Raw genomic sequence first — 17,100 nt, forward strand, 5'->3', positions numbered from 1 at the left:
CAAACCTGCTGCCTTCATTGTCCAAAATTGCAGGAGGACTTATGTGCTCCAATATTTCACTATACACTGGAAACCTTGAAAGCAGTGGAGCAGAACTGGGGGCATGGAGCTAATGGTGCCAGAGCCCAGCGGCACTAAGGGTCCCAATGCTCATTTGCAAGGCAGAGAAAAAAACGGTATTTGGGTATTCCTGAGGGTCTAACACTCAGCATGACCTATGGTGCACAGAACATATACTTGAAGGCTGTTTTTAGCTCTGTAGGCAATCTGTCAAGAGATGGGCGGTCTAATCTGATATTTCCCAGGGCTCTGTAAGGATTTATTAAGTTCCAATTTTGCTGCTTGGACTGACTCTTCTAGTGTGGGGAAAACATCAGTAAAATGGAGCTGGTCTTTAAAACACTAACACAGTGCTTTGAGACATGCAGCTGAACAATATCTAGTATTGCTACTCCTATATCACAGGAGAACCAGAGGGGGACAGAAGATAGTGTAATGCTTTTACAACATATGGAAAACATTATCTGAATAGCAAAAATCTGACATAAATCTATGCACACATACTTATAGCTCAGATTTGAACTCTCCATAGCCCTTGCTAGACAAGTAGGGATAATGATTCTTTTATTCATAGTGCATTGAAAGAGAGTCCCGCTCATATTTTCACACGCCCCAGCAGTCAGTCTCTCTGCTTTTATTTACGGCTAGAAGTCCTGGACATAGTCATGGCAAAAAGGAAAAGCAACTGGCAGGTCTCAGCTGATGCAAAGTACTGTCTGACATTTTTCAAAGGACATCAATTGGAAAGGACTTGCTGCTAATCAATGTGAAACAGATACTTGTCAAATTCCCACAGAGCATGCTGCAATGTGAAGTAGCTTCTTAGAGCAGCAGGTTTTTTGTGAAGGGAGCTTGGACAGGCAGTTTTTCTCTTAGGCCTGCATTCCTGACAGCTGCCTAGTACCTTTTTCTCAGACTTGTTACATTCATGTCAAGATATATAAATGCCTTCTCTTTTTTTGCTCCTTAACTACTGCACAATCTTTCAATTTTTTAAGCAAAGAAAGATAGAAACCATATTTTCCATCATCTACAGTGGAAGCTGGAGTTTTTCCCATACAAGGAAATGGCTTCTTGTTATCTGAAGATGACATCTCTATTTTACAGTAAAAGCCTCCATTCTCTTTTTTTTTCTGTTATTTTTACTCCCTCCATCTCAAAGCTGAACTTATCGAATAGCTTGCAAAGAAAAGTAATAAAAGAAAGATGGTTTTGCTCTGTTTCCTGGCGACCAACACCACTGAGACCCCAGGTAGCATTACGCTGGCTAATTCAAGACAGAAACAATCTCCATTACAGTTAAGTGGCAAGAGAGGATGCAGCACTAACCTTGGCACAGAAAATCCTTGCCAGAGCTGCCTGCTCTTCACGGCAGAATTCAAAGTGATAGAGGAATCTCTTTTGAATATGAGAAATTACATTCCATGCATGTTTATTTGGCTTTTGGGGGGGGATTTCCTCTACTAAGCTTAACCATGTTGGCTCTTGCATTACCCTCTTTATCTGTAAAAGCATTTAACAAAACTCTCTTATTGCAGGTCTAATACAAGAGGACATACTGTGGCTCCTTTAACAACTCCCAGAGAAAGCTGGGTATGTTGTCTTTGCACTTACCTCAAACTGCCTCTGCCCTTCTCCCCAACAATGTACCCCTGAGGGTGGGGAAAAGTCCTTGTACAAATAACATGATACTTGAAGAGAGAGAAAGGACTTTAAAAGTGGCACGTACTCCCCTAGAATACCAAGCAAGTGCAGTTTATGTCAGCCTGTGGGAATGAAGAAGGTCATATAGGTCTGGGCTACTTTGGAGGTCTGATAGAAGGAGGAGATCAAGGAGCAGTGATGGGAATTGATTTCCTGGTTCAGACTAGAGGTGCCTCTAAATCAGTACAGAACAGTGCAGACTGGCAAGGGCTCCTGGTGGCTCCTCATTAGAGACTCCCTCCATACATGCAATAGACCCAGTTCCTCAAAGGCATTTAGGCACAAGGCCAAGGCAATGAGGTACTTCTCAAGGCTAACCACATTGCCTTCACTGAAAAACTCATACCAAAACCATGTTAGAAATAGTGCAGAGTTCAGATATTCCCTAAGGAGCCAGAGCAATAGAAATGCAACAGGAAGAGAGCTTCCCATCCTTGCCATTACTGAATACCAAACAGAGAAAAATGCAAGAAGCCCACAGGGATATGTTGTCTTCAGTCCTGTCAGTCACAAATGTGACAGCTGGGACCTTTAAAAACTGTCAAAGGAGGAAAACCAAGGCACTCCAAATGCCAAGTCTGTCAGTAGCATAATTAACATGTCATATATGATCTGCTCAAAAATGCAGCACTTACTGCATCTCCAACAGACAGGCTATTAAAAATGCTGCTCAGCCGGTAATTCCTGCACCTTGCAATAATGTCTAAGTTACTGAAAAATCAAGAAAAACACAAACTGTAGTGTTTGGGAAGACAGAAATCAGTTTGTAGCCCATAGGGGAAGGCAAACTAATCTGCCACAGGGGCTGCTGCTACTCCCACTCCAGAAGACTGCCTCTGGAAACATGTACCCACTAACCTGAAAGAACCATTTTGAGGCAGGTGGCATAAAGCACCAGGAAAAAGGGAAGATTCCTCTCCCCCATCTCTGGCAGCATATCTCAGACAAACAAGTGTGAAGTGACGAGCAATAGAAAGAAAAATCCCATATTGTGAAACCCAGTCCATACAGAGAGGCATTGCAATTCTTTCCCTTCACAGACAAAATGGATGTGCATGGTTAAGTGAAGGAGGGTCCTAGTTAAGGTAAAATACTTGGAGCAACCTAGATGAAAGCTCAGGTTGAGAAAAAACTAGGGTTTGTTTTTTTTTTAAAAATGTAGATGTGTAGCCATCATGATTGATCAACATGACCAGGCCAAGGACAGCATCTGAACCCATTATTCAAACATACCTGAGCAAACTTGCTATCACATTGCTTGGAAGTACAGTATTGCTGCTAGCATAGGCTCTTCCACAGCTGATCTCTGACACACAGATCAGGAAAAGCACTGGAAAGGGAAACTCAGAGGGTGAGGTCCAGTGTTACTGTAAGGAATGATGGACTCGTAAGGACTGGGTGAGACATAGGGAAAGAAATAAAAGCCAGGCATGCAAAAAAAGGAAAAAAGAGCTTCAAAAGTGGTAAGTCTGGTAAAACAGTAAATTTTTACAGAATGTAACAATTACCAATGAAGACATACAGAGAAGTTTTATCTATAGACTGATAGAAAATTTAAAATCATAATAATATAAAAATAATATATTTGTGCACAATAAATAGATCATTTCTTCTCCTCTTTCAGATTGACTTAAAATGATGCAAGTTAAGAGTATCTTACAAATAGCAAAGAATCTTAGTTTATAAAATATTTGTGAAGTAAGTTTTCCTTGCCAGTTCCTATTTCTGAACAAGTGATTTGGAAAGAAACCTCTTCAATGATACCTCTGGCTTCTTAACAATAGAGAACCCATAGTCCAATTCTTGTCTCAACATTATTTTCTTGTCTCAATAAACAGAAAAGACCCTAACCCTGTGGTCAGCCAATCAGTTCCATTAAACAAACCAGTTTTATCAGCAGTTCCTACATCAGAACAAAGGGAGAAAAAACAAAGCAGAACAAAGATGTGAGATACACCTTATATTCCCGATGACTGAAAAGTAGCTTCTGAGCCATGCAAAGAGCTCTCAACACCCTGATCAGATGGAGACAGGATATAGCACTATCTGAACACATGCTTAAAATGCTTTGGAGAGAAATAGTTATATCCAAGCTGCTGCTGTAGGCAGGAGGTTCTTGCTGAGATTATAATCAGCTGTGTGAATGAGCACAGAGACAAACCACATTTGGCTAGATGAGTTTTTGTTAAGACCTGCCAGTGATACAGGAAAGAAATAAAATTGCCCTTATAATGAAAATGGTCTCATTTGCAGCTCTCTGATAAGTAGTATTTATCATGAATCTTTGATTCCTCATGCTGCTATTGCAGTTCCTCTGGGATGACATTAATGTACCATTTCTCCATGGCTCCTACTTAACCAGTCTCTGCTACAAACAGGATTTTCACCCCTGGCCTGTGGAATTTCTTGAATTATCTGATAAGGGACAGTTTCAGCCATGATCACAGCAGGTCCAGGATTCTGCCCAAACATTATAATAAAATGTGGGTCAACTGCGCTATACGCAGTAGTGTGAAGTAAGATAAGGGTTTTACTGAAACTTCTTTACAGAGACATATAAAAGTTGATAAGAGCTTCATCATTCAGTAGAAGCACACTCATCTCATGCAATCAAAATCATCAGAAGTGATTTTACAGAAACGAGTACGTATTTTTAAAAAGTTATATTTAACTAAGGTCTAGCACCAGACAAAAAATGAATATTTAAGAAAGTGAGACAGCAGCACATTTTAAAAACCAACAGTAATAATTAGCACACACTAGCTTATATTTTCAAAGCATTTTATAAACACATGTATTAATTAAGCCTCACAACACCCTTGTGAGATAATTACGTACTATTAGTCCCATGTTAGAGATAGGGAAATGAGAATGAAGCAAGTATGACCTGCTCACCACTACGCATGCCAAATCCAGGTACAGAACACCAGATTTTCCATTTTTTTGCCATATGTGGTCTGCTCTCTTAAAAGGTGCTGGTCTTTAATTTAAATTTGTTTCCTCTTATTCCTTTTAAGACACCTGTACTTATTTCAGTCTGATCTGAAAAGGTACTCCCCAAGAGCTATTCATAGAATCATAGAATGATTTGGGTTGGAAAGAACCTTAAAGATCATCCAGTTCCAACTCCCCTGCCATGGGCAGGGACACCTTTCACTAGAGCAGGTTGCTCAGAGCTCCATCAGAGCTCCATCCAACCTGGCCTTGAGCACTTCCAGGGATGGGGCACCCATAGCTTCTCTCTGGGCAACCCGTGCCAGTGCTTCACCACCCTCACAATAAAGAATTTCTTCCTAATATCTAAGCGTAAACCTACCCTCTTTCAGTTTAAAGCCATTCCTCCCTGTTGTACTACTATGTGCTCTTGTAAAAAGTCCCTCTCCAGCTCTCCTGTAGCCCCTTCTAGGTACTGAAAGGCTGCAATAAGGTCTCTCCAGAGACTTCTCTTCTCCAGGCTGATCTCTCTCAGTCTGTCTTTATAAGATAGATGTTCCAGCCCTCTGATCATCTTTGTAGCCCTTCTCTGGACTCACTCTATTATGCTGGGGGCCCCAGAGCTGGATGCAGTACTCCACATGGGTCTCACGAGAGCAGAATAGAGGGGAGGATCACCTCCCTTGACCTACTGGTCATGCCTCTTTTGATGCAGCCCAGGATGGGGTTGGCTTTCTGGAGAAGTTATCAACACATTCCAGGAACCTCCTGAATTGCTTATGCCCTGCTGTGTTGTCCCTCCAATAGATATGGGGATGGTTGAAGTCTCCCATGACTACCAAGGCTTGTGAACACAAGGCTGCTTTTATCTGTCTATATACAGCTTCATCCACTCAATCTTCCTGGTTGGGCGATCTGTAGCAGACCTCCACCATGTCACCTGTCTCTGCCCTCCCTTAATCCTGACCCATAAACTCTTGGTTGACTCCTCATCCATCCCTAGGCTGAGCTCCATGAACTCCAGCCAGAGCTCCATGTACTCCAGCCAGTCATTGACACAGAAGGTGAGACACCTCCATGCCTGTTCTTCTTAAACAGCCTGTATCCTTCCAACACTCTAGTCATAGGAGTCATCCCACCCTGTCTCTGTAATGCCAACAAGATCACAGCCCTGCAGGCATGTGCACACTATTCAAGACAGACAAAGAACATTTTTATAAACTGTGTGTTGCTGGAAGCTGTTTAACAAAAGACTTGGCATGGGTGCTTCCATACTGCCAGAGTCAGAGTGTTACTTCTCATCAGGCACCTGCCACCAGGAAACTTGCTCAGGCCTATCTGCAATGCTAATACACCTCAGAATCTGCAAAAAAGTAAGCTTTCTTTGCCAGTTCCAAACAAGAAATCTCTCTCTGGCAGGGGGTCTTCTCTAAGAAGAACTCATAAGAGTACAACTGCACTGAAAACAAAGATTTTTATCAAGAGACTCTAAAGGTGAAGTCAAGGGCACAAATTTATGTCAGAAAGTGTGGAAAAGTTCATATATTGTGCTCTGTGTTGAGAGATGGTCTGCAGGCATCAAGTGCCCTGGAGGCTTGAGGAAAATAATTCTCCATAGTCACTTTGAGAAGACAAGTTCCCTTAGTATATCACTCTTGCACTGAACTAGTGAATGACAGACTAGGATTAAAAATTCCAAACCATCTGAAAGTTCAAGTCAATGGATCTAACTGTCAAATTTAACTCTACAAAAATGTCAAATCTGGCAGATCTACTGCTACCTGCTTGCAAACCCAGGCCCAGGTGTTAGTGAAGGCATAGAGATAAAAATAGTCCTTTCATCTTCAGTTACATATGTTTATTAGACACTATCCGGAGTTCAGGGAGTTAGTTTCATGACAGCTGAATCTGAAGATCCTCCCCATACTTTCGGATCAGCTTCATGTGGTTATGATCCACTGACCATTGCTCTGGGAGGTGCTTGGGCTGCATACTGTCCAAAAAGTGCTGCCGCCAGCGTCTTTCCAACTGCATAAGGGAGCGCAGGCCTCCTTTAGCAAAACACTGCACCACCTTCAGTCCATGTGGCATGTAGCTCTCATTGCAGATCCTGCCAAGACATAAGCAGAGTTTAGTTTCACGCAAGCCCACTGTCAGACTCTAGATCTGTCTCCAGTGAACAGCAAGACACTGAAGATACTTTCAGCTGCAGAGTTTAATTACAGACACATGGTAAGCTAACCAAGAGGGAGAGTTTTAAGCTCTGCTTCAATGCCAGACTGCTTTCCAGAACACAGTTACACTGTGAAGCTGGTTTCTCTGAACTGAGAGTGTTTTTCTTTGACAACAACACTAAACAAAGCTCTTTAGGTCCATTACATGCTCCTTAGGATACAGACTGCAAATTTCTCAAGGCAAGAACTGTATGACCCTCCAGATCCTGCCACTGAATTCTCTGCCTGGATAGATTCTGAGTTATAACATTGGCATATTACAAATAACAGTGAGCATAAAAAGGAGAAAATACCGATTTCATGCAGATAGAGATTAGATACTCATTAAGAAAAGGTATTTGGGGAGGCTTTGAGAAAGTGAAGGAGAATTCCGATATCATTGTCCTTCAACCTCTCTTCCTGATCTGTCCTTCAAAAGAAGTATAAAGTGTTGGAGGGGAAGATGAAGAGCAAGAACAGAAGATGCTGGAAGAGGAAGGGAAAGAGGGGAAGAAACAAGAGCTGCAGTTCACAGATCACTGCTGGGTTGTGGGGAGAAGTGTGTAAACAAAACCAAAACCAGTAAGAAATGCAATATAAATTACCAAAATCTGACACCTACTGATGGGCTTGTTATACCTGGTTTCCAGACCAGCTGCTTCCTGGAGTATCTCTGGTGTGACTGCCTCTGTGTTAAAGAAGTCCTTGATGCTTTGCAGAAGCTCTGCCCTTCGGGGGTCAGGCAGGCTGTCTGCATTCAGCAGGGCTCGCGCTCCCGAGCGCACTTGCCTGCGCAGAGGGTCCTCCAGCAGACGCACACCTTCCTCGGAGCCGATAGGAGCACCAAACTCCTCAGCCAACTGCTGCTTGAGATGGTTGTCATAGTAATTGGAAATGGCATGGCAGGATGTGCAGAGTAGGAGCACATCATGGGAGTTGTGGTCCTTCATCTGGATGGGGAAGTGTCTTCGGTATTCGTGAGGAACAACATTCTTCCTAGAGAAGACAAAACAGACAGTTCATTACATTTGTCTGGAGCTGCTACTCCTCAGTTACTCCTCTTCCTTGTCTAGAAAGTGTTACCTAAAACTTAAAGTCCAGGAAAACAAAGATTACCAGGATCAAGATCTTAGTACAGCAAGACATTATTTTTATTCTTTTTATTTGTAGTTGTCTCTAGAGGTTTTCTGCATTTCTCTTTTTTCCCCCTTCCAAAGATTCATCCCTTTCAATCAAAAAGAAAAAGATTCATACTTTAAAAAAAAATAATGAGAAGTACTTCTTCTATGAGAAGTATATTTCTCAACTAATCAGTAGCAGCTGCAGAGACAAAAATCTTGTTCCTTTTGACCTCATGAGCTTCAGGCTCACCTAAACCTTTCAAAAATATAAGGATTAATTAGTAGAAGGACTAGAACAACTATTTTCAGAAGAGGACGCCACCTGAACAGTGTGTGTCAGCACACTGCTGCCCCCCTCATTCAAACTGCAGCATATACATGAGAGCTTTGCTCTTCCTAGGATCGATATCACCTTCCTCTCAGAGAAAAGGCCGGTCTCTTCACTTTCAAACTTGCCCAGTCACATACAACTACAGAGCATTCAAATAGTGACAGCCCATCCAGGACATGAATAGGCATAATGTTTCAGGCCACTAACCAAGCTATGGATGCCAAACTAGATGCAGACCTCAGTTCTGTTTTAAAAGATGCAGTTTTTCCCTATCCACTAAACAACTCACCGGATATAGGATTCTCGCTTGCCACAGACAACACACAGGTTTTCTTTGACTGTCAGATAATAATCAACTTGAGACTCAGGACGTCCTGAAGGCTCAAACCGCAGCTTCACAACAAAGGGGTCTGTGCTAACTAGCTCTAAAAGGGTAAAGGCAAAGAGAGAATATTCAAAACAAATTTGAATTTGAAATCTTAAATAACAATGCTACAATGTAAGAGTCATCCTAGCAAATCCCAAATAGTATTTCCAATAAGAGAGGATACAAAACATTCATGCTCCATTATCTAAAAAACAAAGAAGAGAAGAGAGAAGAGAAGCAGTATTTCAAATACCACCCGAAAATCTGGTATGCCTACCTCCAATCCCCTTGTCCAGATACCACTGAGCCTTCTTGCGATCACAAGTGCACAGGGGTTGTCCATCTGGTGCATGCAGGAAGCAGTTGTCATACAGCGGAGATTTTCTGTGAAACAAGGACAGCATTACAGCAACTATGATAGCATGCCAAAAAAACCCAGAGCTCTCTGTAGCCATTGGTGCCACATTCCAATTCACGCAGCCTCCTCCAAATCACAGGAGTGCCCCTAAACACACACTTGAGGCTGCTGAGACTGCACAAGTAGCTGGTAATGGAAGCAGTACATCTAAAACTTACCTAGGATTTACTACCTCTAAGCTATCTTTGTTTTCCTGCTGCCAACAGAATTGTAACTCTGAACCCCAATTTTCAAGAGATGCCATCAATTATGACAGCCTTTAAAAAAAATTAAATTAGAAAACAAAAGAAAATTGAAGTCACAAAGGATGATGAGTCAAGAGTAAGCTCACAGAGAGTGTCAACTTACTGGCGAGGTAGTTTCAAGGACTGGCTGCCTAAGGCTGTATTTAAAACCTTTATTAAGAAAAATTTTCTAAAACTTAGTGTGAATAGCAATTACTTCACTTACGTAAGAGAAATGTTCCAAAAAGTCTCCAAAAGTTGGGGACTCAAACACATGAGTCCATGAGAACAACAAAACTGAGCAGAGGCCCTCAAAAACAGGCCCCAACCTGTGGTAGGGACAAGAATTTCTGGTGGAGCAGTCTCTGGTGGTTTGTGGCAGTGTGTGGAAGGGCACTGTTTAGGAGAAAGTGTTTCCTTACTCTGCCAATCTCCTTCAAACAAAACTGAAGAGTGGACAGATCGGGCTTAGAGAGGACCTGGTTGGAACTGGCCAGACACGTCACAATACACTGAGGAAAAGTTTCCTTTCTTCTCTCCAGCGAGATTGTACAAGCTGTAGTCAGCAGAGCTCTACCAGCTAAAAGGTTGATTCACAGGCTATATATATATAATCTGACAGAAGGATTTCTTCTGAGGTCCATGAAGGGGAAAAAACCCAACAAAACAATGATACAGGAGGTCCCTTCCACTGAGCAGTTCAACAGTTCAACTTAGTCACCATGACAATTTCAGTACATGCCAACTTTAAATTAATAAACATTAAAACTAAACAGACTTAAACAGAAAGGAAGAGTGGAAAATTACTTTTGAAACCACATCCAGTGTTACTACAGACCAGAGCCACACTGCTGTAAATACTATAAAAAACATTGAGTCTACATATCTCTCAAGAAGTCAAGCGCAGTTAAAAACAAAAAATAAATAAACAAATATGGGGAGATCTCAATTTAACTCGGAAAGCAATTTTGTTTAAATTTTAATCCTCCCCTGAGACACAGTACTCCTGTTTTGCATGACACAGCCTCCCAATAAAAAATTAAAAAAAAACCCTGGAAGGACTTGCTACGTAAAACACAACACTGTTAATGACTGCTAATGAAATCAATATTATTGACTACATTAAGATGTCTCCATTGCCAATCCAATAAACTTAAAAAGGAGAAAACAAATACTAAAATGTTTGGCTTTCTTTCCCAATGATAATTACGTACAATTTTAGTTCATATATCCAGTGACAAATTTTATTAGATTGTATCCCAACAAAGCCAAACATACTAGCTCCCCACATCTTCCACTGCACTGCTCTTAAAGAGACTTCTCCAACTAGTTTTGAACTCTTCATTAGCAAAAGCCCATAAGAATTTAGGATCCACTCCCAAAAATCACCTGCAAAGACAGTGATCCTGAATCCAGCAACAGCTGCCTCTGCAAGTCCAAAGTAGTACCATTCCCTCCTCTCTCTCCCAGGCCAACACAGAGGGGCTAACACAGACTGTTCCTTCCTGTGCCCTCTGGTACCTCAGCTTTCATCTCTGCTCAGTACTCTGCCATCTCTGTGGCCATAGTGACATGGGACAGCAAAGTACAAACAGTAGTCCACAAGGCAGATCCTGATGAAAGGACAAGCTCTATGCAGTTGCCACCTTTTCCCAGGAGGAGAAAAGGCACAGCTGTTTAGGCAGCAGAATCATAGAATATGCTGACTTGGAAGGGACCCATCAGGATCGTCAAGTCCAACTCCTGGTCCTGTGCAGGACACCCCAGGAATAACACCTCCTGCTGGGACTCTTCTCTCTGGCTAATGCTTCCACAGGAGAATGAAGGAAGGGTAAAAGTGGAAGACAACACTTTAACTTGCTCATGACCTAGTACAGATCCAAGTGCTGCCCCACTTCTAATACCTAGAGAGAAATGAGGAACACAGAAACAGGATCTGGCTCCCATGACTGTTAGGTCCTGCATTTCCTTTCTAGCTCATATTACCCACTTTGTTTAATGAATAGAGCAGGAGGCAACATTCAAAGTTTTCCATCTGTGGTGCAAAGAGTAAAGTGTGCTCATATACTTACCGTGCAGAATATCCCACACCCAGAGGCTTTCGCTTCTGCCTCCGTGGATCTCTCACTTGATGATTGCCAGAGGGCTGGCCATTCACCCAAGATTTCCGATTCTTTGTTTTCTGAGGGGAGTGTCCATCTCCACTCTTCTCCTCTCCTGTGCTGCCACTCTTTCTTCCTCTAAATGGGATATCCACCAAGCCCCGGCATTCACCCAACACTTTTTCCCAATCAGCAACAGAGTTTTCACCTTCAGATGTAGCAGGGAGGCCAGCAAATCCCAGTAAATGGAGGAACAGAGCCACTGAGATCTGGGCATCCCTAGCAGCATAGAGAATCTGCAGAAAAGCACAGACATCTAGATATGGACAAACAGCAAATACTGCCAAACATTATTAGTCTTCAACACTTGGTACAGTAAAGCCAGAAGCTGCATTCATTTCCTTTTGAAGTTCAAAGTTTTGCCAGTTGAATGGCACTGTCATAACATCACCACACCCCACATTTTTAGGGTCAGTTAGACTTGAAGTACTCATGGGTGCCCGCAGGAACTGCAAGGGAGTGAAAAAATTCAGATCAGCCAGGCCCTAAAACACCCTCCTACCCCACCAAACCCTCCCCTGGCTACGAATATTCAGCGTGGTTCTTTGTCCTGTCACTCCCTCTACTGGTCACTGATATCGCAGATATCTGCAGCTTGACTAAAGAAACTGAGCAATCACAGAAACTATAATGCTCTAAAGAAGGTTTCCAGTGTCTGCACTGACTGCTACAGAATGAAGAAAAGAAAGTAAGAAAAAGGTGAGGTTTTGGAAACACTTCTTCCAGGGATCTTGCCTTATAGCTCTTTCAGGACTAAAGGAAAACAACGGTCAAGTATCCAGGGAGAACAGCAGAAAATGATCTTCAAGGAAAAGAACGGAAATGCAGGTAGAGAGTCTGAAATTAACTTTAGACCACAGTCACACATAAGGTTTTGAGGCAGACCTTGAAGGGGTTCAGATTCCCTGTGGTAAAGCCTCTTTTTCTACTCAGAAGGTTACTTTTCCTCCCAAAACACCAAGCTGAAGTGGAAGACACACCTGATCTTGTGCCAGTTCTTCTGCCTCCCAGTTGCTGCAACGCACATGAGGAGATTTGTCAAGTGGGCAGTTCAGGACTTTTTCAGCTAAAGACTTAAGGCTAAGGCAGTTGTGAAGTAGATCCTTCCTTCGGTTTAACAAAGAAAGTGAAACAAACATATTAAAAATTAAAGTATACACTCATATAAATTCAGATGGCCTCATAGACCCTGAACCTGCCAGAGCATAATGCACATGATGCATGACTCCCAAACAGCAGAGAGCTTCCTGTCAGCTTTAAAGGCCCTCTCCCTCCCCTCCATTAAAATGTCCTATCTAGATTTAGTAATTACCTTGTGTCTGCAATATGCAAAACAGTCAAGGCTGAAGTGTTTGCCTCTGAAATACTCACTTCTGAACTAAAGAGTTCCATCATAAAGTGATGGACCGCCTGCCCTAGGGATTCACGAGGAACCAAAGAGCCAGGAATGACTCAGAGGAATCCTGGCCACTAGAGACAAGAAGTCCATCCTCAGTGATAAAAAGGCACCATCAGGTCAGCCAACCCATGGCCCAGATCACTAATACCACACCTAGACATCCATATAACTGTACATGAAGAATACAGGCAAGTAAAACATTTTGTTTTAGGAAGAATGAAGGATAAAAAAATGACATCATAATCGTAACCTTTCCACAGAAGCATTTTTATTAAAAGAGAAAATTAGAACAGGTTTATTTAGTAATTTTTCAAGAAATCTTGAAATTCAGCAGTTCTACTTACATGCTCTGGGCACATGTAGCCCACACTTCTAGGCATTCAAACATCTGCTGACACAGTGATCACTTTCACTGCATTACATCACTGTGCTTGGACTTCTTAAAAGCTGAAGCATGATACTCAGAAAAGTGCATAAGGGTATTGCATGAGAAGACTAACAGACACAATTAGCAAATGAAATCCTCATGAAGATTTCATTTCCATTAAGACCACAGAATAGAGGCATGACATGTTCTTGGGCTGCAGCTGTCAATGCCCATTCTCTAAAGTCACCCTGAGAACTTCAGACCTACCAGACTGATATCATTCAGCATATGCAAATTACTTTAACAATATTTCCAACTCAAATGATGCCTCCAACAGAGCTGCCTCTGTCTTCAGGCACTTACCTCTGTCTCATGGCTAAATACCGCAGATCCACACTCCCTTTGACTGGAAGGCCATAATCATGAAGCAGCTTGCAAGCATCTTCCCAGCATCCAACCCCAACTTTCAACACAGTACTATCTGCCATGATGTCCAACAGGGTCTTTGGGAGAGTCTGTCCACTGGCAACAAGCCTGGGCAACCGAACAAGAATGCAGAGGCCACTGGAAGAAGCCATCTGTAGCAGGGATACAGGATTTGCTCTTCCCTCCACAGATACCTGTAATGAAATAAAAAATGAGGAGTCCAGGTTACAGTATTATTAGTAATGCGGGAGCTGGAGCAAATTGCAAAAGAGGCCACTGAAGACAGGAAATACTCATCAGTCAAGTGTTGTTACGTCTCTAAAATTTCACTGCAAATTATGTGATCTGTTTCACAGTATTACTGTGGCAAGCTACTTCTTGCCACACTCCTACAAGGGCATCTTTCCCCTTTTCATCCTTCCCCCTCATAGCTGAGCCGGTGAAAGAGATCAGACACATTTCTTAATCCACATCAGCACAAAGCCACCCACTACATATACATATATATATATATATATATATACGTATGTATGTTTGTGGCAAATTCATTGTTTAACTGTGGCTTGTAGTAATGACTGTGGGGTGAATAAATTTCCAGCCAAAACAATGGCAAAGACAGGCTTTATAAATGGCTTAAAGCCTGTTTTGAGAGATCAGACAAGCAAATGTACAAGGAAAAGAGGAACTTTACTTTCTGGTTGTCCGGTGAGTTTTATCTACGTATCAGTATTATCCTTCTTTTTGGATTTATTATACTTAAGATATTGTTTCTTAAAAATGTGGCCGGATTTAAAATAGTGTAAACCCAAGCTACTTCTAGTAAATTACCTTCAAAGAGCTAGTACACAAAACACATAATGCTATATTTAGCCATACAATTATCACTCTATTTAGTAAAGTCGATTTACCACTGGAGCTCAGTAAATAGTTAGTTAAAACCATAGCATACTTAAAGGTAAGAGCAATCAAAATTAGCAGCTATTTCACTGCTATCAGGATAGACAATCCCACAGGCAGTTTCAACACTCCTAGAAAATCCATTTAAACAAAGGAATCACCCCACCCTCACTGTTGCAATTTGCAATCTAAAGGAGAGGCGCTTCTTGATCACTCACCCACTCACAATCAATTCCAAGCACCGGCCACTTCTCCAGCTCCTTCTTCAGCAGTGGTTCAACACGATTCCACTCCTCCTGCTCTGAAACTATCACTATGTCTGCACCAAGGGAAAAGGTGGGAGATCTGAAGACGGAAAGCACCTCCTTATCCTCTGTCTTAATGAGTTTCTCATCTCCCGACTTTATAGCTGCTTCTTCTTGCTGACTACTATGGCATGCTTTTCCTTTCCGACGTTGGGTTGCTTTCCACAAAACCAGGCCTCCCACTGCAACACCCAGCAGGGTCGCCAAAGTTATTGTCACTGCTGTTTGCTTGGGCATTTTTTTTAATTTCCTTTTCTATCCCTTCACTTCATCCACACAAAACGGCATTGTAGGATTTCATCATGGCCTGCAAAGAAAAATGAGAGCTGGAAATTAAGGACAACTTAATGAAATGTGTTTAGAGATATTAAATACATGCAATGGTATACATAGCAAGGTCCTAGCCACAACTTGTGATCCTGACAGAAGAAGGACCCACTTAGACTGGGGGGTCTGGGGACAGACCACTGCAGTTGTGGATTGAGCAGTAACAGGAGACTGAATGCTGCTGTTGACTACACCACAGAAAACCTTAAAGGGAATGCATTAATTTATACTGGTGGAACTGGATGCTTCCACAAACTCTGATATTCCAAAAATAAACTAGTCATGATTATTACCAACATCTTTTAGTCCAGTTTGGAACTAGATCAACCTAAACAAGGGCAAGATGGAATTGCTGCAGAATAAGCATGTCGGTTTATGCATTAGTAAACAATAGGCATTTGTCCATTACATTCACATCCATACTAGGGTCAAATGGCTCTTCAGGCATTGAAAAGCCCTAAAGAAGCAGCATCTATTCATAACATAGCTTTCCCTCTATCATACAAAAGCTTGGTACCCCTTCAGTAAACTGAAATCAATCCTGTCCCTGCATCCCCACCTTCCCAACCCACCGCGTAGTTTCTAAAGGGCTGCCCTGACGCACTCTCTCACCCAAGCAGAAGTTCTGGTGTCGGTGCTGCTACAGCTCTGCAGAACCGCTGTCAGAACCCCGATCACGGGCCGGGCACCTGCCTAAACGCCTGCGAAGTGACAGTAATTCCCTCCCGCCTCTTAAACAGAGCGAGAAGGCTGAACACAAGCAGGGCCACGCGCCCTTACAGCCCCTCGTGCGGATGCCCCATCCCGCCGGGGCAGGGAAGCCCCGAAGAGACAACACGGCCCCTGCCCAGCCCGGGGGCAGCGGTGCCATGGTCGGGGGCCCGAGCCGAACGCTCCTGCGGGCCGGCCCAGGGCTCCACGGCGAAGGCGCTGCCCGCCTTAGGCTCGCCCGGGGATATCCCGGGAAGAGGCCCGGACGCCGCTCCGGCACGGAGGGAGCAGGCGGGAGGCCGCGGGCGCACCGGACCGCGTACCGGGGCACCTGCGGGCGCGGCCGCTCCCGGGACGCGCGGAGCAGGCTCTCCCCCCGCGCCCGGCCCCGCCGCCCGCCCGCGGGCCTCGCTGGGCGCCCACCGACCCGCTCGCTGCCTGCGTCTCGCGGAAGGGCTGCGTCCGGCGGCAGGAACCCCCCGCGGGGCAGTCGCCACACGCACCGGGAGGCTTAGAGCGGCGGACGCTTCCTCTGTGCCGGCGGGGCGGGCGGGCGGCGGGCGCCGCCATGTTGTACGGCAGCTGGTGTTGGGGCGGCTGTGTACCTGGACAGGCGTCAGCGTGCCTTCAGCCGGGGCAGCGAGCACTGGCAAAAATACTGAAAAGCGAGCTCTTTTCTGGAGAGTGAAAAGAGCGGCTTGTTGTCTGAGATTAGGAGGGCTCGAGGAGCGAGCCGCAGCGGGGCAGTGGAAGCCACCCGACCCGGAGGACAGGGGAGCCCCTCGGGCAGGAGGGATCAGAGAGAATGGGAAGAACAAAGGCAGCCAGGAAAATAAATAGGAATGCGTAGCCACCTCGAAGTGGCAAACTGGAAGAAAACAAAGAGGGGGGAAATCGAGCGGTAAGTATCAAGAAGTTAACAGAGGAATAATCATGACAATTGTTCCTCCCTTGTGTGTGGAAAAATACGACCGTTAGAAACGTGATACTGCAAAACAGGGACAATGAGTATTCAGGCAGCTGCTATGGTCAGGGTTATGACCATCAAGTTTTGAGGCCATCATTGTCAAAAAGCAGACACGTTTCCAGACCAAATTCTGTTGCAAATTAAAGGATTTGAGCACCCAATTTCTT

The 17,100-nt window shown here is 43.6% G+C and overlaps 1 protein-coding gene across 6 annotated transcripts; it reads right to left on the reverse strand.

The window, feature by feature from the left end:
- Nucleotides 1–5,242: 5,242 nt before the first annotated feature.
- EXD2 (exonuclease 3'-5' domain containing 2) lies at nucleotides 5,243–16,678 on the reverse strand. Of its 6 annotated transcripts, none has more exons than XM_017830707.1 (9): nucleotides 16,572–16,678; nucleotides 14,842–15,235; nucleotides 13,664–13,920; nucleotides 12,515–12,641; nucleotides 11,445–11,770; nucleotides 9,008–9,114; nucleotides 8,653–8,788; nucleotides 7,551–7,907; nucleotides 5,243–6,808 (listed from the first exon to the last, which is right to left on the reverse strand). In XM_017830707.1, exons 2-9 carry the CDS (start codon nucleotides 15,163–15,165, stop codon nucleotides 6,592–6,594), a joined length of 1,851 nt encoding a protein of 616 aa, XP_017686196.1. In that variant the 5' UTR covers nucleotides 15,166–15,235; nucleotides 16,572–16,678; the 3' UTR covers nucleotides 5,243–6,591. The 6 variants fall into 6 exon arrangements, with proteins under 6 accessions (XP_017686196.1, XP_017686198.1, XP_017686192.1 ...); XM_017830709.1 differs by lacking the exon at nucleotides 16,572–16,678 and adding an exon at nucleotides 16,470–16,570 and having other exon boundaries at nucleotides 7,701–7,907; XM_017830703.1 differs by lacking the exon at nucleotides 16,572–16,678 and adding an exon at nucleotides 16,470–16,570.
- Nucleotides 16,679–17,100: the final 422 nt, after the last annotated feature.

This window comes from Lepidothrix coronata, unplaced genomic scaffold (assembly GCF_001604755.1).
Source record: "Lepidothrix coronata isolate B3197 unplaced genomic scaffold, Lepidothrix_coronata-1.0 Scaffold182, whole genome shotgun sequence".
In the NCBI taxonomy this organism is placed as follows: Eukaryota; Metazoa; Chordata; class Aves; order Passeriformes; family Pipridae; genus Lepidothrix; species Lepidothrix coronata.